The 25,389-nt window shown below is 39.1% G+C and overlaps 1 protein-coding gene across 1 annotated transcript; it reads right to left on the reverse strand.

Moving 5' to 3' along the window:
* Positions 1-426: 426 nt before the first annotated feature.
* LOC118843849 (zinc finger protein 420-like) lies at positions 427-21,969 on the reverse strand. The gene is made up of 5 exons (XM_036751635.1): positions 21,882-21,969; positions 20,751-20,853; positions 4,964-5,090; positions 4,136-4,231; positions 427-2,625 (listed from the first exon to the last, which is right to left on the reverse strand). Exons 2-5 carry the CDS (start codon positions 20,769-20,771, stop codon positions 824-826), a joined length of 2,046 nt encoding a protein of 681 aa, XP_036607530.1. The 5' UTR covers positions 20,772-20,853; positions 21,882-21,969; the 3' UTR covers positions 427-823.
* Positions 21,970-25,389: the final 3,420 nt, after the last annotated feature.

The following is a 25,389-nucleotide window of genomic DNA, read 5'->3' on the forward strand; positions in this document are numbered from 1 at the left end:
GGATGTAGACAGCTCTTTCTATCATGAGACCTTGGGGCTGTCTTTGAACCTTGTATTGCTGAAAAGAGCCAAGTCTATCAGTTAGTCATCACAGAATCAATGTCTGTGGTTGTATAGTGTTCCCCGAGTTCTGCTCCTCTCACTCAGCATCGTATCATGTGGTTCTTTCCAGGTTATTATGAATTCTGCATCTTCCCCTTTTCTTATAGCACAATAATATTCCATTACATTCATATACCACAACTTGTTTAGCCATTCCCTAATTGATGGGCATCCCCTTGATTTCCAATTCTTTGCTACCACAAAAAGAACTGCTATAAGTATTTTTGCACATACAGGTCCCTTTCCCCCTTGTGTGATCTCTTTAGGGTACAGCCCTAGAAGTGATATTGCTGGGTCAAAGGGTAGCCACATTTTTATAGCCTTTTGGGCATAGTTCTAAATTGCTCTCTAGAATGGCTGAATCTGTAGTTGGATCTTATTCTTGAAGGCCTTCCCACATTTATTACATTAAGTTTTCTCTCATATAAACTTTACTCTCTGATGCAGAGTAACTTTTGAATTCATGCAGGTGTTTTAAGACATACTCTATTCAAATTTTTCTCTAGAATGAATTATCTAGTGCTGAGTAAGCTGTCTCCTCAGCCTAAAAGCCTTCCCACATATATAAGGCTTCTCTCTAATATGTGTTCTCTGATGTGGAATAAATTTTTTCCCAAGCCTGAAGGCCTTTCCATAGTCATCACAGTCATAAGACTTCTCTCCGGTATGAATTCTCTGATGCTGAACAAGCTGTTTCTTCCATGTGAAGGCCTTCCCACATTCATTCATAAGGTTTCTCTCCAGTATGAGTACTCTGATGTCGCATAAAATGTGAATTCCAAAAGAAGTCTTTCCCACATTCATTACACACAAACGGTTTTTCTGCATGATGAATTCTCTGTTGCTCAGTAGGCTGTTGCTTCAGTCTGAAGGCCTCACCACAATAATTACATTCATAAGGTTTCTCTCTAGCATGTATCCTTTGATGTTGACTAAATTGTTTCTTCAGTCTGAAGGCCTTTCCACATTTATTACATTTATAAGGCTTCTCTCCTGTATGAATTCTCTGATGCTGAGTAAGCTGTTTCTTCAGTCTGAAGGCCTTCCCACATTCATTACGTTCATAAGGTTTCTCTCCAGTATGAATATTCTGATGTCGCGTAAAATCTGAATTCCAAAAGAAGCCTTTCCCACATTTATTACATACAAATGGTTTTTCTCCATGATGAATTCTCTGATGCTGTGTAAGCTGTGGCTTCAGTCTGAAGGCCTCCTCACAATGGTTACATTTATAAGGCTTCTCTCCAGTATGTATTCTTTGATGCTGACTAAACTGTTTCTTCACTCTGAAGGCCTTCCCACATTTATCACATTTATAAGGCTTCTCTCCAGTATGAATTCTCTGATGCTGAGTAAGCTGTGTCTTCAGTCTGAAGGCCTTCCCACATTCATTACATTCATAAGGTTTCTCCCCAGTATGAACACTCTGATGCCGCATGAAATCTGAATTCCCAAAGAAGCCTTTCCCACATTCATTACACACAAAAGGCTTTTCTCCATGATGAATTTTCTGATGCTGAGTAAGCTGTGGCCTAAGTCTGAAGGCCTCCCCACAATGATAACATTCATAAGGCTTCTCTCCAGTATGTATTCTTTGATGTTGAATAAATTGTTTTCCCAGCCTGAAGGCCTTTCCACAGTCATCACATTTATAAGGCTTCTCTCCAGTATGAATTCTCTGATGCTGAGTAAGCTGTGTCTTCAGTCTGAAGAGCCTCCCACATTCTTTACATTCATAAGGTTTTTCTCCAGTATGAATTCTCTTATGTTGAGTAAGTTCAGCAACATGACAGAAGGTCTTCCAACATTCATTACATTCATAAGGTTTCTGTCCAGTGTGAATACTCTGATGTCGCATGAAATCTGAATTCCGAAGGAAGGCTTTCCCACATTCACTACATTCATAAGGTTTCTCTCCAGTATGAATTCTTTTATGTCGAGTAAGTTGTACGGTAAGGCGGAAGGTTTTCCCACATTCATTACATTTATAAGGTTTCTCTCCAGTATGAATTCTCTGGTGCCGATTACGTTCTGAGTTGAAGTAGAAGGCCTTCCCACACTCCTTACATTCATAGGGCATCTCTCCGGTATGAATTTTCTTATGTGCCTTAAGTGAAGCATTACTTCTTAAGATCTTCCCACATTCATCACACTTATAAGGCTTCTCTCCAGTATGAACTGTCTGATGCTGAGTAAGCTGTATCCTCTGTCTGAAGGCCTTCCCACACTCCTTACATTCATAGGGCATCTCTCCGGTATGAATTTTCTTATGTGCCTTAAGTGATGTATTGCTACTTAAGATCTTCCCACATTCATTACATTCATAAAGTTTCACTCCAGTATGAATTCTTTTATGTAGAGAAAGTTGTACAGTAAGGCGGAAGGCTTTCCCACATTCATCACACTTATAAGGTTTCTCTCCAGTATGAATTCTCTGATGCCTATTATGTTCTGAGTTGAAGTGGAAGGCCTTTCCACATTCCTTACATTGATAAGGTTTTTCTCTAGTAAATTCTTTGCTCTCTGAAAGAAAGAATAAAGGGTTGATTAACTCTGCCTTTTTTCCCTTTCCCAAGGTTTGTAGTTGCTCAAAGGTTTTAGAGCTATTCTTTATCATTCCTACCTGAGAGAGCTAGTGTCTGTGGTCTTTCAATAGGAATCACACTTTATCTTATGTGAAAATATAATGACTCATAGTTAATATACATATAAATGAATTTACTTAGGATGAAATTACCTGGAGGGATGAGTAAGCCCTTACTCTACTGTAAATAGGTGCATTTGAATAGAATAAGGAAATGAAAGACTATCCACAAATTATATACCTATAACGGCCTGCAAATATATCCTTACCATCTGAAGTGAAAAGAGGAAGGGAAAACAATAAACAGAAAGAATAAGGAGAATCAACCAATTCAGAGTGAGGAGAGATAGGAAGAGACATTAAGTTAGCAGAATAAAGAAATATGAGGAAAAGGGGTTATACGAGACAACTGTTTTCATAAATTTCTGCTAAAAGTCTAACATATCTACTTTGTAAGAGACTGATTCAAATTTGTAAGAGTAAGATCCAATTCAAAAAAGTGAAAATGATTAAGACATACAGGTAGTTCTCATTAGAGAAATTATTAATGACATCTGAAACATACAAACTCAGGTAATGAAAAAAGTCAAAATGAAACAATCTGGATATATCAACAAATAGTCATCATGTTGGCAGATACCTTAAAATAAGAAATTTTGGCAGTTATGCTGAAATAGGTCCTTGTTCAGCTGCTGTTATCATTTCTCTGAAAAGTAACATAGCAATTTAAGCTAATGGTACAAAACTGTTCATATCCATTGATCAATGATTCAACTTCTAGGCCTACAGCCTCAAAATTTTACTGAAAGCCAATAATTCTCTCAAAAATATTTACAGCAGATGTTTGTGAAATAGAATAATACTAAAAACCTATAGGTTCAGTGATAGCGATATGGCTAAACAAATCGTGTTATATGAATATATCACTGTGACTTTATAAACGTAATTTCAAAGCATAAAGAAAAACAGGATGATATATAAAATGACAGACTGAAGAAAGGAGAATTAGCTTATGATTAAATGCTTTAAAAAGTAACAGTAGCAAAGAAACATAATCATAAAAAACACAGAAGAAAATATCAGGAGACTAAGAAGAAAGGCCACGTTAATATTTTAAATAATGTGCTTATTTTAAAAGGGAGAATGAATTGATGGAAATAAGGCTGAAGAATGCCTGCCTAAGTTAAAATAATCTTCAAAGAACAGAAGAGAAATACCTATACTGTATTCAGGGAGCAACGTTTTTGAAAGCGGCAGTACATGTGAGTAAAGAGATGCATAAAAAAGTAATTTCTTAAAAAAAAAAAAAAACCAACTCAGCTCTTTTCAACATGACCAAGAAGCTATAATAAGACCATCTTGTTCAACATTTTCTAAGAACTCTGACCTAAAACGATCAACAGAGCTGTACTTTACAATAATTCATTTGCTTGGTTTTTATGCAGTCACCTGGACAGCTGCTTCTTGGGATAGCTCTCTCTGGCATCCAAGATGTTTCATTTCTTTCCATTTGGTAAATCACATCAGGCTTGGAAACTGCAAATCCTGTCCAATGAAAAGGGAAAAATGCTAGGGATGGTAATTTAAGAATTCTATCTAAAACAAATTTATTTAAATACTCCACCCTACTCTTAGTAGAGAGGTGTGAGAATGAAGGTGCAGAATGTATCTTATATCACCAAGGGCACTGGCTATGTTCACTGATTTTGTCTGAAATTTTTTTTCTTTTTTTAACCAATAGTCTGGTTGAGGAGAGAAATAGGATTAGAGAAGTAGGAAGGAGAACTGACATCAAGTAAAACATCCACAAAATTTAATAAAAGAATCCCGAACTAGCTTAAGCTCTTTTTTTTGGGGGGGGGGGGGATGGGAGTAGTCATGCTAGGAAGACTTCAAGGATGGTACAAATGACCACTGAAGGATAGTCTATATTGTGTGGGAATGGGTTACACAGTAGGGTTTTGGAAAAATAGTTCATTTGGCACTCTCTCTGCTAAAATATGAGAACATTTTGTGTATGATCATACTTCCACTGGGATTAAAGAGAAAATTCTGGATTTAAAACAACACAGTATCTAGGACAACAGCAAATCAAGAACTCAGTTTCCAATCATACTATGCAAAGATTTTTCTCCATGGAAACAGGTAGCACAAATACTGTTTTTTGGCTACAAGAGGATTAGGAATATCTTCCTTTTGTATGCCAAAGAATAACTGTTTAAATCTTGAAAATCTCTATAGCATATATTAAAACTCCAAAGCAGTAGCTGTTCTTACCCAAAGAGACCAAGTTCTTATAGTTCTCCAGCATCACATCTGTGTACAACTTTTTCTGAGATGGATTCAAATGTGCCCACTCCTCCAGAGAGAATTCCACAGCCACATCTTTGAATGTCACTGATTCCTGAAACACCAAAAATATATGGATTACCCAGGTATAACTTTGACTATTATGAAGTTTGAATGTAAAGTCTTTGCCAATATGGATTGTTTCATTCATTCACGTGAAAAACAGTACAGAGCCTGGTACATGGGCAGGCATTTAAAAAATTCCTTTCTCCTCATTTTGTAACCTCCTTGATGGCATGGGCTATTTTTGCCTTACTTTGTGCCCTCAGCACTCAACACAGTACCTGGCACATAGTCAGTGCTTAATTAATGCTTACAGTTTTTAGTGGTTCTAAGGATATCAATTTTACAACCTGTGGCTCCTATTTCTACTTACTGAACTCAAGTAGTAGTATGCCTAAGCCTTATCTACTTGCTGAAATAAAACAATGAAAATGAAATAGTCAAACATAGTTATCATATGGTCATAAGTCTTTGCTTGCAGGCTAAACATTCTCAGAACCTTTGAGCAATCAGCACAAGGTCTTCACCACTAAAGTAGTCACCTTCTTTCAAAAATATTAAAAACTACTTTTTAAAAATTATTATTTAATATTTTTAGTTTTCAGCAACGATTTCCACAAGATTTTGAATTACAAAATTTCTCCCCATTTCTACCCTCCCCCCCACTCCAAGGAGGCATATATTCTGATTGCCCCATTCCCCAGTCAGCCCTCCCTTCTGTCAACCCCGCCCCCCTACTTCTCTTCTTCCCTTACTTTCTTGTAGGGCAAGATAGATTTCTATGCCCCACTACCTATATATCTTATTTCCCAGTTGCATGCAAAAACAACTTTTTTTTTTCAATATTTTCTTTTAAAACTTTGAGTTCCACATTCTCTCCCCTCTTCCCTCCCCACCCACCCTCCCTAAGAAGTCAAGCAATTAGGGGCAGCCAAGTGGTGCAGTGAGCAGAGCACCAGCCCTAGAGTCAGGAGGCCCCAGAGTTAGGTGGACCTGAGCCCAAATCTGGCCACAGACACTCAACACATCCACCAGCTGTGTGACCCTGGGCAAGTCACCCAACCCCAATTGCCCTACCAAAAAAAAAATACTAAAAACAAACAAAAAAAAAGCAAGAAGGCAATTGAACATAGGCCACACGTGTCATTACGTAAAACCCTTCCACAATACTCATGTTGTGAAAGACTATATTTCCCTCCATTCTATCCTGTCCCCCTTCATTCAATTTTCTCCCTTGACCCTGTCCCTTTTTCGAAAGTGTTTGCTTTTGATTACCTCCTCCCTCTATCTGCCTCCCTTCTGTCATCCCCGCTTTTTTCTCCTTCCTCCTTCTTTCCTGTGGGGTAAGATACCCAATTGAGTGTGTATGTTATTCCCTCAAGTCAAATCTTATGAAAGCAAGATTCCCTCATTCCCCCTCACCTGCCCGCCCTTCCCTTCCAACAGAACTGCTTTTTCTTGCCACTTTTGGGATAATTTACCCCATTCTATCTCTCCCTTTCTCAATATATTCCTCTCTCATCCCTTAATATTTTCTTTTAGATATCATCCCTTCATGTTCAACTCACCCCGTGCCCTCTGTCTATATATGTGTATGTGTGTGTGTGTGTGTGTGTATACACACACACACACACACACACACACACACCCTCCCTTCAGCTACCCTAATACTGAGGTCTCATGAACTACACACATGATCTTTCCATGTAGGAATGTAAACAAAACAATTCAACTTTTGTAACTCCGTTATGATTTCTCTTTCTTGTTTACCTTTTCATGCTTCTGTTGATGCTTGTGTTTGAAAGTCAAATTTTCTATTCAGCTCTGGTCTTTTCACTGAGAAAGCTTGAAAGTCTTCTATTTTATTGAGAGTCCATATTTTGCCTTGGAGCATTATACTCAGTTTTGCTGGGTAGGTGATTCTTGGTTTTAATCCTAGCTCCATTAACCAAAACCCCCCCTCCCGAATATCATATTCCAAGCCCTTTGATCCCCTTAATGTGGAAGCTGCTAGATCTTGTGTTATTCTGACTGTGTTTCCACAATACTCAAATTGTTTCTTTCTGGCTGCTTGAAGTATTTTCTCCTTGATCTGGGAGCTCTGGAATTTGGCAACAATATTCCTAGGAGTTTTCTTTTTGGGATCTTTTTGAGGAGGCGATCTGTGGATTCTTTCAATTTCCATTTTACCCTCTGGCTCTAGACTATCAGGAAAGTTCTCCTTGATAATTTCTTGAAAGATGATGTCTAGACTTTTTTTTTTTTTTTTGATCATGGCTTTCAGGTAGTCCAATAATTTTTAAATTCTCTCTCCTGGATATATTCTCCAGGTCAGTGGTTTTTCCAATGAGACATTTCACATTATCTTCCACTTTTTCATTCCTTTGGTTCTGTTTTATAATATCTTGATTTCTCATAAAGTCACTAGCTTCCACTTACTCCAATCTAATTTTTAAGGTATTATTAAGTTTTTTTTTTAAGGTATTTTAAGGTATTTTTTTAAGGTATTTTAAGTATTTTCTTCACCTCCTTTTCCATTTGTCTAAGTCTGCCTTTCAAGGCATTTTTCTCCTCATTGGCTTTTTGGAGCTCTTTTGCCATTTGAGGTAGTCTATTTTTTAAGGTATTATTTTCTTCAATATTTTTTTGGGTCTCCTTTAGCAAGTCATTGACTTGTTTTTCACAATTTTCTTGCATCACTCTGATTTCTCTTCCCAATTTTTTCTCTATTTCTCTTACTTGTTTTTCCAAATCCTTTTTGAGCTTCTCTATGACCTGAGATGAATTCATATTTTTCTTGGAGGCTTTTGATATAGGCTCTTTGACTGTGTGGACTTCTTCTGGCTGTATGTTTTGTTCTTGTCACCAAAAAAGGATTCCAAAGTCTGAGTCTGAATCTGAGTCTGAGTTCTTTTTCGCTCCCTGGCCATGTTCCCAACCAACTACTTGATGAGGTTTTTGTCAGTGTATGACTGCTTATAGAGTAGAGAGTACTTTGTCCCTAGCTTTAGGGGTCAAGTGCTGCTATTTTCAGAGCTACTTCTACACAGCAAGCTCTGCCACACCAGAGCTCTTTCTCCTCCAAGAATCAACAACCCAGATTACCCAGATTGTAGCCCAGATCCAGGCAGGGCAAAGCAGGCTTTGGATTCCCACTGTAATCTGCCACTTGATTCCTCTCACCAGGTGGGCCTGGGGCTAGGTAACTGCAGCTGTAGCTCTGGAAGCAGCCTCAGAGCTGTACCACCTCCTCTGCCTCCAGGGCAGTGACCAAACACGAACTCCTTTCACTCTGTCCTAGAAGCTTTTCCCACTAACCTTCTCTGTTGTCTTTGGAGTTTGTGGGTTGAGAAGTCTGGTAACTGCCACAGCTCACTGATTCAGGGTGCTATGCCTGTTCCGCTCAGCTCCCAGTCTGGTTGGTCCTGGCGCAGCCCACGCTGGGCTCTGCTCCACTCCGGTCCTAGCTGCATGTGATAGACCCTTCCCAGAGACCATCCAGGCTGTCCTGGGCTGGAGCCCTGCTTCCCTCTGCTATTTCTTGCGTTCTGCAGCTCTATAATTTGTTCAGAGCCATTTTTTACGGGTATTTGGAGGGACCTGGGGTGGAGCTTAAGCAAGTCCCTGCTTTCCAGCTGCCATCTTGGCTCTGCCCCCCAAAACTACTATTAAGGGAATTCTAGCGCCAAGATGGCAGAGTGAAGGAACTGCCTAAAGTCTTCCTGAATTCCCCTAAAAACAATATTAAAAAAGCCTCAGAACCAATTTAGGAGTAGGGAAGCAGTTTACCAGCACAGCAGGAAAGGTCTGTCTCAATGGGGTGGGAGGGCAGGCTGTGAGGCCCACTTAAAGGCACCAACAAGGCACTGTGCCTGATGCTTGGACAGTGCAGGATTAGAGCCCAACTATGATATAAAAGCGCAAATTATAAAATAGAAAAATAAACCAAAAAACAAGTTAAAAAAAGGAACTTGATTATAGAAAATTATTATGGTGACAGGGAAGATCAAGGCACAAATTTAGCAGAGGACAACAGTGTCAGAATGGCACTACATGAAGCCTGAAAGAAAACTGTAAATAGGTCTAAAGCCCAAAAGAACTTCTGGAAGAGCTTACAAAGGGTTTTAAAAAAGAAAGAGAAATAAAAAAAGTAAGGAAAATAAATGAGAGCAATGCAAGAGAATTATGAAAAAAAGAGACAACTAGGTAAAGTGGAAAAGTGGGAAAAAAAATATACAAAAATTCACAGAAGAAAACAACTCCTTAAAAAATGGGATTGGTATAATGGAAAAGGAGGTACAAAAGCTCAGTGAAGAAAATGATTACTTAAAAATCAGAATTGGGCAAGTGGAAATTATTGATTCCATGAGACTTCAAGAAACAATATAACAATATCAAAAGAAGAAAAAGAAAGTGTAAAATTTCTCATTGGAAAAATAACTGACCTGGAAAATAGATCCAAGAGGGATAACTTAAGAATTACTGGACCACCTGAAAGCCACCATCAACGAAAGAGCCTAGACATCATCTTTCAAGAAATTATTAAGGAAAACCACCCTTATATTCTAGGACCAGAGGGCAAAATAGAAATTGAAAGAATTCATTGATCACAACCTGAAAGAGATCCCAAAAGGAAAACTCCCAGGAATATCATAGCCAAATTCCAGAGTTCCCAGGTCAAGGAGAAAATACTGCAAGCAGCCAGATAGAAAGAAGTCAAGTATTACAGAACAACTGTTAGGATTACACAGGATTTAGTAGCTTCTATATGAAAGAAACAGAGGGCTTTGAACATGATATTCCAGAAAGCAAAGCAGTTAGTATTACAACCAACAGTCATCTACACAGTAAAAGTGAGTAAAATCCTTCAGGGGAAAAAACGGACATTTAATGAAATAGAGGATTTTCAAGCTTTTCAAGATTTCCTAATGAAAAGATTACAGCTGAATGAAAAAAATCTGACTTTTAAATGTGAGAGAACATAAAAAGAAACATTAAAAGGTAAATAATAAGAAACTTGAGATTCAATAAGGTTAAATTGTTCATATTCCTACAAGGTAAGATGATATTTGTAATTCTTAATAACTTTATCACTATAAAGGGAAAGAAAAGGAATATGCTATGTGATGATTAACTTGGATAGACTTACCTCTTCTTAGCAATGGAAGAATCTAAGACAACTCCAAAAGTCTCAGGATGGAAAATACTATTCATATCCAGAAAAAGAACTATGGAATCTGAATGCAGATCGAAGCATACTATTTGCTCTTGTTTTTTGTTTCTTCTTTCTCAATGTTCCTCCCACTGGTTCTAATTCTTCTTTACAACATGACTTATGTGAAATGTTTAATATGAATGTATATGTAGAGACTAGATGAGATTGCACACTGTCTTGGGGTAGGTGAAGGGGAGAAAATTTGGAACTCAAAATCTTATGGATTATGAATGTTGAAAACTAAAAATAAATAAATATTTGAAAAAAATTAAAGCATAAGCTAAGTGATAATAGAGAGCCATGAAATTTGAAATCTTGACAGTTAATGGCCCTTGTGAAAATTGAGATTTTAAACTGTTAACATTAGTGATTATAGAGCTAGTAGTTGATTTAATTTAATCCAAAAATTAAGTTAATGTGATAAAGATTTCTGTCAATTCAAAGTCAATAGAAAATGAACTCTTCTTCGATGAAAGACAAAAGTTAAACTCTTAACCACTTAATCAGATATAACTTCATAGCCTATAGTATTGAAAAATATAACAAACTTTGTGAAAGGAAGAAGCAATTAGTAAGTACGCTCATTCACAGTCAAAGAAAAGGTGCTTACGAGTTTCTTTACATATTTAAGTACAAGCACCAAAATGAAAGTTGCTTTTATACAACAGACTATAAATTGAGAAACCATCACTGGTCTCTGGCTGATCCACTTAGTCATTACCAAGTAAATTCCTCTGTGATATGGATGGATAAATGCTTCTCTAGCATAGAAGAGGTTAACTTTGAGAGGGGCCTAGACAACTTCTCCAAAGTCATCCTACTCACTGAAACCTGTGACACTACAGTGAGGAAGTAGGGGGAACCTTAAATTCTGAAGTTGTGCTGAGGGAGTTTATTTGACTATCACTTATAAAAATTATGTGACTCTAAGCAATTTCAATTGCCCAAAAGGCCTCAAAGAAATTGGAATGAACTAAAAATTTATAAGCCTTTAAGAACTGCAAAATGTAGCAGTACTACAATTAATGAATTTTGTCTAATTAAAGTGTGCTAAAATATAAAGGAAAATTCACTAAAATGAAGATTTAGTCTGTAGACAGTCTTGGAGAGTATTGAGAAATAAAGACTAGAGGATTAAGCAAGTAGAAGAAAGAGAAGGGTCAGAATAGAATATGAAAAGGGTACTTCTGAAGGGCTCTGATCAAAGTCCACTGGAGGGATATGAAAAGAAAAGAAGGAAGTTTAAAAGAAGGAAGAAGGTAGAGTTAGAGCAAAGCTGGAATCTCTTAGGACTAGCACAGTATGAACGGAGAGTTTCAAAGTAAAGGGCTTTGGGGTTTTGAGGAAGGGTTTTGACCCCACTGAAATAAAAAAAATGATTTAGGGAAATGACTCTTTGACAAGTACTGCAAGGCTCCCTACCCCAATCCACAGAAGACTACAAAAGAAATTTAATAAAATTGGGAAGGGTTAAACAGAAGCTTGACAAACATGAATTAACTAAATGATTGATAAAGAAAATGCTGTTTCTTTGGTTTGGTTTAAATAGTTATGCCAGAAGTTTTTGTTAAATATTTAGTAAGTAGCTTTTCCTGACAGGACTACAATCAGAAAGCCTTGCAGTAAGGAGAGATGTGACCTTTAACAGCCCTCTTAAGGTACACTGGCAGAGCTAAGTTAGGAGATTAAAAGGAATTGATTTGGCTCTGCTGTTATAAATTGAACTCTTAAAAGAATGTGACCAAAGTGTTTGAAAACTGTTAAACATTTAATAAGTTATGTTTTATTTTAAATTAGAGAATAATAATAAATCACTGTTGAGAGAAAAATCTAACAAAATCCTCTTAAGAGACTCGTATGTGAGGTTCTATGGGACTTCCTACTCAGGCTGGGTCATGAGATCTTGCCAGCCCTTCTCACAGAATGTGGCGAAAGTCTGTAATGCTACAGTTTGAGAAACTAGGACCTCTCCCAGACAAAGTGAAAAAAAATTGAGTTTAACTTTCTTCTTTTTTTCTTGTTGAGACAACTGGGTTAATTGACTTGCCTAGGGTCACATACCTAGTAAGTGTCTAAGGGTGAATTTGAACTCAGGTCTTCCTGACTCCAGGGCCAGTGCTCTACCCACTGAGCCACCTTGCTGCCCCTAAGAGTTAACTTTAAATAGCGAGGTTCATACAAGATCATTAGAAAATCAAGAGAGCCTATCTGTTAATGATTAGTATGAAGGGACATTTTTAAACCACTGAATGTATAAACTGGTATTAACTGTACGTGAGTAGACATCCAGAATATAAGTATTCTGACATGAAAGTTCAATCGAATATCTTGATACTTAGTAAGACATGAGAAAAACAACAATAACCTAGCACTAAGCTGCAATTAGTGAAATTTTGCTGTTTGAGGAAAACTCTCTTGGGACTTTTATCTGTTGCTATTCTAAGTATCAATTTCAGGTATCTGTGTCTGAAAGGCAGTTAGGTGATGCAATGGATAGAGTACTAGGTCTGGAATCAGGAAGACTCATCTTCCTGAGTACAAATCTGGCCTCAGAAACTTCCTAGCTATGTGACTCTGGGCAAGTCACTTAACCCTGTTTACCCCAGTTTCCTCATCTGTAAAATGAGCTGGAGAAGGAAGTGGTAAACTACTCTAGTATCTTTGACCTCAAAATCCCGAATGAGGTCACAAACAGTCCAATAAAACTAAAAAGGACTAAAAAACAACAATTTGTGTCTTACTTCTCTAAGTCCACTAGTCTATCAATCAAGGGACAAGCCATGTGTTCCTGCAGTCTGAAGACTGCCTCTCGGAATGTTGAGGAACCAACCTATCAAAGGTGAAAGTAGGATTCTTTTGATTTAGTTTCCCCATGTTGGTAAACAAAGACATTTTCCCCACTTAGGTATATCTGAGCCTAAATTCTGTGGCTCATGGTGATTCTTTCTGTGTGACTGGCTACTGACTATGATTCATACCTGAAATCAAACAGAATTGAGGAAGACCACTGATGCTGCTGTGTCTTTTCCTTTTTTCTCAAATAGCAAATTCCATTGATAAGAGTGAATGTATAATGATGCCTCATTTTTTCATTGTAATAAACAAAGGAGATAAAACTTATTAGTAAATTTTGATCAGATAATATATGCTAGTATAGTACTACTGTAGTTAGGAATCATTTTAAAATATTTGATTTACAAATAACAGAGACCATTGAAAGCTTAACCTTGTTAACAATGGAGAATCACTTCCCTTGCCTTCTGAGGTCTTCTTAACACACTATATGATGAGTCATCCAACTTATAATTGATAAGGTATTTAATTTAGGAGATCAATACTACAACATCTTTTCATTATGTTAATATTATCATGATATCTTCCTAAGGAGGATCATAATGTTAATATAATCGTATTATATTATAATGCTAATATGATCATAATATCCTCCTAAGGAAATCAATACTACAACATGCTTTCATTATGCTAATACAATCATATCCTAAGGGGGAGGGAATGAATTAGAAACAAATTTAGATAAAGACAGATAAAAAGAGCGAAGATGAATGTATAATTTTTAAAAATTAAATGTAGCACACAATTTTCAGGAGCAACAAGATTTGTGTGCACACCACTGACTCTCATATTGAAATGACATTGATGGAACATACATTAGCCTATTTTCTGGTTTTAAAGGCCTAATTTTTTTTCCTTTTATGGGTTTTAGTTCTGAAATAAAGATTAAAACATATGATGGTCTTATTTTACAGGTTAGTCCCTCATGCATTTCTTTTATGATTGACAGCACTGTCCACATAAGATATAAGGTTTTGATGTAAAACAGCCAGAGACCAAACATGTCTATAAAAACATGTCACTAAAATTCTCTGAAGGTTGAGGTATAGGTTCCTAATTTGATGTTATATAGTTTGCCATCTCAAGTAGTTACTAAACTCTACTAAGATCTGTTTTGTAAAAGGGTATATCAGGAACATCTAAGAACTTCTGAGGTTCCTAAAAGGCCCAACTTCAGAGTGGCCATCAAGTGAGAGCTACTCCAGAATGTGACCATGAGAATTTGTTTCCAAGGACCACATAAATACTCAAGACATCTGAAACTCAACTGGAGAATTAATGGACATTGGGAGTGGGCTACTAAGGTACAAAGGCACTTGTTCATCGTATTACTTGGAAGAAACATAAATTTTACCTTTCCCATGTGCCATTTTTTTGTAAGGCTAACTTACCTAAGGGGACTGCCCTCAATGGATTTTGTCAGTGTGAGGGCCACAGGTAGCAAGACTGCAATGCCAAGGGATTCCTAAGTCATGGAAGCCTATTCTTATCTAGCCACCACAATAAGCCGATGGAGAAGGCATGAGAGACTTACCTATCAACTTTTGCTGAGCCATTTGTAACAATCAACCAGCAACAGTAATAATCAAACCTCTCATGGCTGGCCTTATATAAAATGTTGAATCCTGTAATTATTGCTTTCCATTGCCCCATTAGTAATTTAATTCCAAGGGATGCTGATCATATCTGATCATATTAATCTGATTTATAGATGGTGATTCAATGGAAACATGGCTCTACAGAATCTAAGGGGGCATGTAAATTTGGATTATTAATTACTAAATTGTAGTAATTCAACACAATTAGAAATTATAGATTAGAGTTAGATTTCACTATGTAAGCCTTAGTTTAGAGAATTTAATTTCCTTAGTTTTCTAGGCTATAGCCTGAACTCTCACCTCAGAAAGTAGGAGGGAGCATGACATTCTTTGACACAAATATGTTTTTTGGTAATAAAACCAGGGAGAGAATAAAACACAAGAAAGCATCAAAACCAATTTCCCTAATGAATGTCAAGGTAAAATACTGAAGAATATATTAGCAGGAGATTCCAACAAATGTATCACAAAATCCATACATTATGCCAGTCTGTATTTATACCAGGAGTGCAGAGCTGGTTCAATATTAGGAAAACAACAAGCATAAATGACCATGTCAGTAACAAAAACAAAAATAATTACATGTTCATATCAACAGATGCAGAAAAGCTTTTGAAAAAATACAACACCCATTCCTACTAAAAAATATAATATAGCAGAGGAATAAATGGAGTTGTAAAAGTAGTATCTATCAAAAACCAAGAGCAAGCATTATCTGTAATGGAGATAAATTAGAAGCCTCCCCAAAAAGATCAGAGGTGAAGCAAGGATGGCCATTATCAACACTTTTATTCAATATTATACTAGAAATGCTAGCTATAGTAATAAAAAAAAGAAATAAATTGAAGGAATAAGTAACAAGGAAAAAAATCATCATACTTTGCAAATAAAATGATGGTATACTTAAGAGAACTCTAATGAATCAACTTAAAAAACAAACTGAAACAATGAAGAACTTTAGCAAAATTGCAGAAAATAACATAAATCTGCACAAATTATCAGCATTTCTATATATTACCAACAAAGCCCAGCATTAAGAGATAGAACAAGAGATTTCATTTAAAATTAACTGCAGACAGCATAAAATACTTAACAGTCTCTCTATGTAGAAACACCCAGGAACTAGATGAACATAATTACAAAACAATTTTTACACAAATAAAGATTGATCTAAACAACTGGAGAAATATTGATTGTTCATGAGCAAGTAGAAAATTCGAAATTAATTTACTTATTCAGTGCCACACCAATCAAACTGCCAAAGAATTTTTTCCATACACCAAGGAAAAATAATAAAATTTATCAGGAAGAAGAAAAGGTCAACAATATTAAGGGAATCAATTTTTTAAAAATGCAGAAAGGCAATCTAGCAGTAAAAGATTTCAAAAAATGTTCAATGGCAGTAATTGTCAGAACAAAGAAATATAGTGGTTAATCAGTGAAGCAGGTTGGGTCCACAAAATACAGAGGTAAATGACCATAACAATGTAGTGGTTCAAAAATCCAAGGATGCAAGCTTTGGGGGCAAGAAATCACTACTTGATAAAAACTGGTGGGAAAACTACAAAAGCAATCTGGCAAAAACTAGGTACAGACCAGCATCTCACAGGGTATACACCAAGATAAGGTCAAAATGGGTACACGGTTTAAATACAAAGCATGATATCATGAGCAAAGTAGGAAGAATTTACCTGTCATATTTATGGATAAGGGAAGAACTTATGACTGAACAAGAGACACATATGATTATAGGAGGTAATGTGCCTAATTCTGATTATATGAAATTTAAATCTTTGCAAAAACAAAACCAATCCAGCCAAAATATAAAGGCAAGAAGAAAAAGGAAAAAATTTTTACAACAATATTCTCTAAAATAAAGGCCTTATTTTGCAAATATATAGGAAACTGAGCCAAACTTATAAAAGCCATTCTGCAATTGAAAAAAAAAAAGGTCAAAGGATATTAACAAGCACTTTTCAAAAGAAGAAATCAAAACCATCAATGAAAAAAATGTTCTAAATCACTAATAAAGAAATGTGAATTACAACCGAGAGATACTACAGAGGGGCAGAAGAAACCCAGGGATGCAGGGAATCCCAAACCAAAATTCCCAGGGCCAGGCCACCTGGAATGAATTTGTGGACCCAAGCATTTTTTAAGTCAAGGAGGCAAAGATTCACTGTGCTTTTCAGCGGGCAAGAGTTCTTAGAGAACCTGCAACCATAGAGGGGTGCAGGGGGAGCTTTTATAAAAGATTAAAGGGGGAAAAATGCCAGTTTGGTGTTTGGGGGTAGAATTTGGGAGTGGTTAAGGAGTTTTCAGTTCTTAAAGGAACATGCACATTTAGGATCTACTGTGCAGGTGTATTACCCAGAGTTCTCTAGGAAACAACCCACAGAGGGGTTACTAGGGGTATAGTCTTTACTGTGATATGTCACTAAGGTCACTGTTAGCCCGGGCTAAAAGGGAACAGTTTCTCATCTAGTGTTTTGTTAGACAAAATACTATGCCTGGGATACATGTTAGAAAGGTCAGAGAATAGTAAATACGGTCATGACTCAGCGTACAGTCAGTTATCAGTATGCGCAAATCAATCTCTAGTTGTGCATAGCTGCTTACGAAGGAAGAAGCAGAGATAAGTTAGTTGGGGCATGTTGCCCTTCAGCTAGAGAGAGCGAGTCTGGGAGAGAACATGTTTTGAGAACTAGATGTGTTTTGGAATTGGAGTTCTGGCACACGCAACCAGCCGAGGCTGTTAGAATTAGGGTCCAAGGGGGGCGGAGCCAAGATGGCGGCTGGTAAGCTGGGAATAGTGTAAGCTCCGTACCGAGACCCTCCAAAAACTTATAAAAAATGGCTCTGAACCAATTCTAGAATGTCAGAACCCACAAAACAGCAGAGGGAAGCAGGGCTCCAGCCCAGGACAGCCTGGATGGTCTCTGGGTGAGGACTATTCCACACGGAGCTGGGAGCTGGGAGCTGGGAACGGAGTGGAGCAGAGCCCAGCCTCAGCAGCGTGGACCATCCAGACCAGAAGCAGGGTGGAGGGGGCCCTAGCGCCCTGATTCAGTGAGCTGCAGCAGTTACGAGACTTCTCAACCCACAAACACCAAAGACTGCGGAGAAGGTTAGTGGGAAAAGCTGCAGGAGTGGAAGGAGTTCGCATGGCTTCCAGCCCCAGGGGCAGCGGAGGTGGGGCAGCTACAGCTGTTGTTACTTCCGGCTCCAGGCCCACCTGGTGGGAGGAATTAAGTGGCGGATCACAGCAGGGGTGCACAGCCTGCCGAAGATCTAAGCCCATAAGCCCAGTTCAGGTTGGGGGTTCTTGGGGAAGGAGCAGTGCTGGTGTGGCAGAGCTGGCACCTCCCCCCCAAACGTGGAACATAGAACTCTGTAATCTACAAGCAGTCATACCCCACTGAAAAACTCAAGGGTCAAGTTAGTTGGCTGGGAATACGGCCAGGCAGCGAAAACGCACCCAGATTCAGTCTCAGACTTTGCATTCTTTCTTTGCTGACAAAGAAGACCAAAACATACAGACAGAAGAAATTAATAAAGTCAAAGAGCCTACAACAGAAACCTCCAAGAAAAACATGAACTGGTCCCAGGCCATGGAAGAGCTCAAAAAGGAGTTGGAAAAGCAAGTTAGAGAAGTAGAGGAAAAATTGGGAAGAGAAATGAGAAGGATGCGAGAAAACCATGAAAAACAAGTCAATGACTTGCTAAAGGAGACCCAAAAAAATACTGAAAAATACACTGAAGAAAACAACATCTTAAAAAAAAGACTAACTCAAACGGCAAAAGAGCTCCAAAAAGCCAATGAGGAGAAGAATGCCTTGAAAGGCAGAATGAACCAAATGGAAAAGGAGGTCCAAAACACCACTGAAGAAAATACTACTTTAAAAATTAGATTGGAGCAAGTGGAAGCTAGTGACTTTATGAGAAATCAGGATATTATAAAACAGAAAAAAAGGAATGAAAAAATGGAAGACAATGTGAAATATCTCCTTGGAAAAACCACTGACCTGGAAAATAGATCCAGGAGAGATAATTTAAAAATTATTGGACTACCTGAAAGCCATGATCAAAAAAACAGCCTAGATACCATCTTTCAAGAAATTATCAAGGAGAACTTCCCTGATATTCTAGAGCCACAGGGCAAAATAGAAATTGAAAGAATCCATCGATCACCTCCTCAAATAGATCCCAAAAAGAAATCTCCTAGGAATATTGTCGCCAAATTCCAGAGCTCCCAGGTCAAGGAGAAAATACTTCAAGCAGCCAGAAAGAAACAATTTGAGTATTGTGGAAACCCAATCAGAATAACCCAAGATCTGGCAGCTTCTACATTAAGAGATCGAAGGGCTTGGAATGCGATATTCCGGAGGTCAATGGAGCTAGGATTAAAACCTAGAATCACCTACCCAGCAAAACTGAGTATCATGTTCCAAGGCAAAATATGGATTTTCAATAAAATAGAGGACTTTCAAGCTTTCTCAGTGAAAAGACCAGAACTGAATAGAAAATTTGACTTTCAAACACAAGAATCAAAAGAAGCATGAAAAGGTAATCAAGAAACGGAAATTGCAAGGGACTTACTAAAGTTGAACTGTTTTGTTTACATTCCTACATGGAAAGATGATGTATATGATTCATGCGACCTCAGTATTAGGGTAGTTGAAGGGAATATGCATGTATATATATGTTTATGTACATATATGGGTGAATGTGTATGTGTGTATGTATCTATGTGTATATGTATGCATGTGTGTGTATGTATTATATATATGTGTGTGTTTTTATATGTGTATATGTATACTTGTATACATACATATGTGTGTGTGTATATATATATATATATATATGTAAAAGGGAGAGAGCAGACACAGGGTGAGTTGAAGGTGAAGGGAAGATATCTAAAAGAAATAAAATGAAATTAAGGGATGAGAGAGCAACATACTGAGAGAGGGAGATAGGGAGAGATAGAATGGGGTGGATTATCTCGCATAAGGGTGGCAAGAGGAAGCAGTTCTGTGGGAGGAGGGGAGAGGGCAGGTGAGGGGGGAATGAGTGAACCTTGCTCTCATCAGATTTGGCCTGAGGAGGGAATACCATACATACTCAGTTGGGTATCTTACCCCACAGGAAAGAAGAGGGAGGAAGATAAAAAAAAATAAAAGGGGGGGATGATGGAGGGGAGGGCAGATGGGGTGGAGGTAATCAAAACAAACACTTTGGAAAGGGGACAGGGTCAAGGGAGAAAATTCAATAAAGCGGGATGGGTTGGGAAGGAGCAAAATGTAGTTAGCCTTTCACAACATGAGTATTGTGGAAGGGTTATACATAATGATACATCCATGGCCTAGGTTGAAGTGCTCGACTTCTTAGGGAGGGTGGGTGGGAAGGGAAGAGGGGAGAGAATTTGGAACTCAAAGTTTTAAAATCAGATGTTCAAAAACAAAAAATGTTTTTGCATGCAACTAAAAAATAAGATACACAGGCAGTGGGGCGTAGAAATTTATCTTGCCCTACAAGAAAGGAAGGGAAAAGGGGATGAGAGGGGAGGGGGGTGATAGAGGGGAGGGCTGACTGGGGAACAAGGCAACCAGAATATATGCCATCTTGGAGTGGGGGGGAGGGTAGAAATGGGGAGAAAATTTGTAATTCAAACTGTTGTGAAAATCAATGCTGAAAACCAAATATGTTAAATAAATAAATTTAAATTAAAAAAAAAAAAAAAGAATTAGGGTCCAAGCACAAGCACCCCATCAATACCACTTCATAACTCTCAGATTAGCTAAAATGTAGGTGGGGATCAGAAAAACCTGGAAAAACTTGTATGAACTAAGGCAAAATAGCTGAGCAGAATCAGAACATTCTTTATAGGAATAGCAATACTGTAACAACAGTCAGCCCTGAGAGAAAATCTACTCTGATCTATACGATGATCCACGAAAATTCTAAAGGGCTCATGATGAAAAATGAAAAGAACTGATGAACTCTGCTATGGATTAAAGCATATTTTTTTTCATTTTATTTTTCTTACCTTCTTTTTTCTTTGCAGCATGACTAATATGGAAATGTTTTGCCTGATTTCACATGCAAAATGTGTATCCTCTTGCTTGCATTCTCAACAGATGGTGGAGGGGCTGGATGGAGGGAAAGAATTTGGAATTCAAAACATTAAAATGTTTTTAAAAATCAAAGTAAATGTAAGGGAATTTCTTGGTAAGGGAGGACAAATAGATGACTTCTGTGTTATCTTTTAGCTCTAAATGTATGATGCTCTGATCCTCAGTTTCTAGGGTTACAGGAGAAAGAAACACATCCCATGGTCTTCAAACCCCCACGGAATATCAGGAAAGAAGCAACTGGCGCTCACTCTTCCAGTTCTGGCTGTCAGGAGCAAAGAAACCATCCCCTTTCTCACAGTGAAACTGCCTTCTGGGGATGAGGAGAGGCCAGGAGAGGCAAAAGTTCTGGGGAGGAAATGACAATTAGGAGACATGCAGGGCATGCTCTCTGTGTCCCTTGCTCAGGGGCTAGAAATTCCCACCTCTCCACATAGGGGGAGACCAGGAAGGGGGGGATCTTTGGAGACTATCTTTACAGAGAGAGAGTCCTGATCGACCAGCAGCAGCATCGAGGAAGACATGTCAGAGTAGGGGGCACCCAGGGGGCGTCCTGAGGAACAGGAGATGAGGCCCTGAGGAAGTCTGGGCAGAAACAGAGGGATGGGAGGGGTACGGATCCCCAGCAACATCAGGGAAGGTTTCCTGAAGGGGGTACCCCAGAGGATGCCGGGAGTAGGAGACGAGGCCACGGGGAAGGCCGTACTAAGGAGCAAATGGCCACACACCGGGAGCACCTGCCCACGGACCCAGGAAAAAGACAGAAGCCTGGAGGGACAGGACCTGACTCACAGGATGCGGCTTTGATCCCAGGAGTATTAGAACCTGTTCCCAGACCCCACCTACTCCTGCTCCTCTTACAGTTCCGCCAATCGGCCGCCCCCAAACCCCTAGAAGCCCTCAGGGGCTTCCATCTTCCTCGGGCGGAGGCCCCTCCCCTTCTCCCTGAGCTCCCCAACCAGCGCCTGGGGCCTCGACCCCGCCGCACCCTCGCAGCCGGCCTACGCCTGAACCTGGCCCCGGCCCCGCTCTCTGGTGCCCCTCACCCCATCACATTTGAGCTCGGGACCGCGAAGCGGAATCTGCCACCATCAAGCATGGAAGACGCCGGGCCTGGAAAAAAATGCCCGTGCGCGCAAGGCCTTCTGGGAATCGTGGTCTGAAAGCTGAGGCGCATTCTGCGCATGCTTCTAGCTCCCCACCGCTACCCCCCCACCCCCACCCCCACCCTCACCCCTCCACCCCAGACTGGAATGTGCTCTTGCCCCGCTGCTGGCCCTGCCTCACCCGGCCCTTTGCAGCTCCGCCCCCTCTGCTCCTTGCCTTACCTCGTGCCTGGTCTTCGTAGCCCCAGAGCCCACGGGGAGTCACCAGGCCTGGGGTACCCCAGACATGGAGGGGACTCTGGGCCTCCTCCCAGTCTAGTCCACCCTGCGCTCTCTCCCGCTCCGGCAACCAGTCCCAAAAGGCCGTGACTCTAATAAAATGCTCTCCGAACGCCGCCATCTTCCTAGCGGAAGTGACGCAATCACGAAGGGAAGTTGCAGCTCCGAGAAAGGAAACCAAGAGCTGAGGGCTGGAGAATGGAATGATTGCTCAGCCCCTGGGGGCTTCCAGGACTCAGGAGCAACAAGAGAGGTCGAGAGGGCGCCAGCAGCCAGCGAGGACACCAGGGAGGACGCAAGGCTCTGCTGAGACTTAGGCTGTGTCTTGGGGAAGCGATGTTGGGGAAAAGCGGGGGATCCGAGAAGGGCCAGGCCCTGTGTCGGGTCCATGGGAGGAGAGGGGAGAAGGCAGAGCCAGTACGTGCCCACCTTGTTTCCATATGTCTGGTTCCTCTGTCGGGGAGACAACCCAAGGGAAACCAGGAGATAGTGAGGGCGTTTGGTAGATGGACTAAATGAAAATAAGAGCCAACATTTACCTGGAGCTTACAGTATTCCAGGTACTTTACAGTAACTATCTCATCGGGTCCTCACAACAACCCAGGGAAGCAGGTGCTATTATATTGCGCATTTTATACATGTGGAAACTAGTGTGAAGTGACTTGCCCAGGGTCACACAGCTAGGAAGTACCTGAACTTGGATTTGAACTCAGATCTTCGTTATTTCACAACCAGAACTCTATCCACTGCATAGAGTAACTCTGAGTATCTTCCCCTCCCAGATTGATTCTATTTTGAAGGCAAAGGAGGCAAATCTTTTGCCTTAATTCTTACCTCGTTTTTAATTACTGAATGGGTCTTGCCTCAGACAAACTGAGACCTGGGAAAGACCTTAGCTTAAAAAGTCCAAGGTCTCCCACTGCATCGGGAGCCAGCTGTCCTGACCTACCTCTTGCCATGTGAATCTGGAGGAGAGAATGAGGCTGATGACTTTGCACAGCTCTGCCTCACTTAAAGTCAATTTACTTGGAGTTCAAGACATCACCCTCCTCATGTCATTGGTCCTCTTCCTTCCAGAGTGAAGGAGGAACAACATTTCACTACACCACCACCTGCCACTTTCTCCCTTAGTATTGAAAGAACTGACAGAAAAGATTGCTGAGCCATTGACTGTGATATTTGCAAGATAGTGAAATGAATAACAGGAGAGAAGACAACAAAAGAAATAGAAATGTCCAAATTTTCAAAAAAAATAGAATGAGAAAATTTTAAGTGCACCGTTATTCAGTCATTTTGAATTTTTCCTGACCTCATTTGGGGTTTTCTTGGCATAGATGCTGGAATTGACATTTCCTTCTCCAGCTTATTTTAGAGGTGAGGAAACTGAGCATTAAAGAAGATTAAATGACTTACCCTGGATCACAAAACTATTACGTGTTTAAGGCCAAATTTGAAGTCAGTCCTGCTAACTCCACTTTATTGACTGTGCCATCTAACTGATCTCATAGATTCCATGAATGCTTTTATTATCTGAAAAATTTCTAGGCTATATTTTCAAATGGTATTGATATGTTTGTTTTTACATTGCCTTCCTCTGCCCAAGTTTATTTTTTCATTTTACTATACAAAGGATCATCCATTATGACAAGGAATTAAAAGAGAGAGCAGTTCAACAAATCTAATTAACACCTCTATTGATTCAGACAGTATAAGTCAAATTCCACAAATAAATCAGAAAAGGAAAATCATAAATGTTGGAGAAGAGGTGGGAAAATAGGGGCACTAATGAACTGCTGGTGTAATAGTGAACTGATCCAACCATTATGGTATACAATTTGAAACTATGCTGAAAGGGCATCACCTTTGTGTATGCCCTTTGATCCAGACAGCAATAACACTATTGGTATGTATCTCGAAGAGATCAAAGAAAAGGACATAGAGGTACAAAAATGTTTATAGCAGTGATTTTTGTGATGGTAAAGAATTGGAAATTGAGAGGATGTCCAATAATTGGGGAATAGCTAAACTAACTGTGGTATAATCGTGATGGGATACTATTGTACTATAAGAAATGATGAGCAGAATGGTTTCAGAAAAAGGTTTACAGGAACCAATGGAAAGTGAAGTGAAATGAACAAAGGGAACGCCATAAACAGTAACAATAATGGCGTATAACAATCAACTGTGAATGACTTAGCTATTGCGAACAATACAGTAATCCAAGACAATTCCTAAGGACTTATGATGAAAAAATGCTATCGATATCCACAGAAAGAAATTAAGGACTCTGAATGCAGATCAAAACACACTTTTAAGATTTTCCTTATTATTCAAGATTTTTGGGGTTTGTTTTCTTTTGTAACATACTAACATAGAAGTATTCTGCATGATGACAAAGATATAATCTTCCTCAAACTGCTTGCCTTGTCAAGGAGTGGGGAGTAAAGAAAAGGAACTTGGAACTCAAAATTAAAACAAATGATAAAAATTGTTTTTACCTGTAATTGAGAAAAAACAAAAATTTTAAAAAAATCTTCTGTAACATCACTTTCCCATCCTCTATAAGTATACCATTTTGTAAGGTAGGTTATTCTATGTTGCAATACTTCTTATTTTGCTTTATAAAATACTGTATTCCAAGCATTATATCCCTTAATTTGACATAAATTTTGATATATCAATTTGATGTGATTGTAAGTTCTGTATATATGTCCCCAGAGCTGTGAGCTGCAGGATGGCATGATTACTTGCATAATTATAGGAAGCTGGCTAGAGACCCTCCACCTTTGTTTTTCCTTGTCATGGTAACCAAGCCCAGTGTGACTGAGGTCACTCAACTACATGGACAGTCCCCCAAATATTTTTGTAACCCCAGACCATTCCCTCTTGTCCAGCATGAACAGGTGTCCATCTTATGACCCTAGTCAATGGAGATGCCATACGCTTCACCTATATTATGACAACCTTGTGACCACCTAGTCAGTGGAAATGTTTCCTACCTTGCCCAACCTATGACCCTGCTGATATATTGCTTTGCTTATTTTAGTCTATGCATCATGCTAACCAATGGAATTATTTTGGATTTGTTATAGCTGTTCTTGAATGTTTAGATATCCAACCCTATAAAAATATGGCCCTGGGGATAGGGTGCATCTTAGACTGTAAGAAA

Source organism: Trichosurus vulpecula, chromosome 3, assembly GCF_011100635.1.
Source record: "Trichosurus vulpecula isolate mTriVul1 chromosome 3, mTriVul1.pri, whole genome shotgun sequence".
Classification (NCBI taxonomy): Eukaryota; Metazoa; Chordata; class Mammalia; order Diprotodontia; family Phalangeridae; genus Trichosurus; species Trichosurus vulpecula.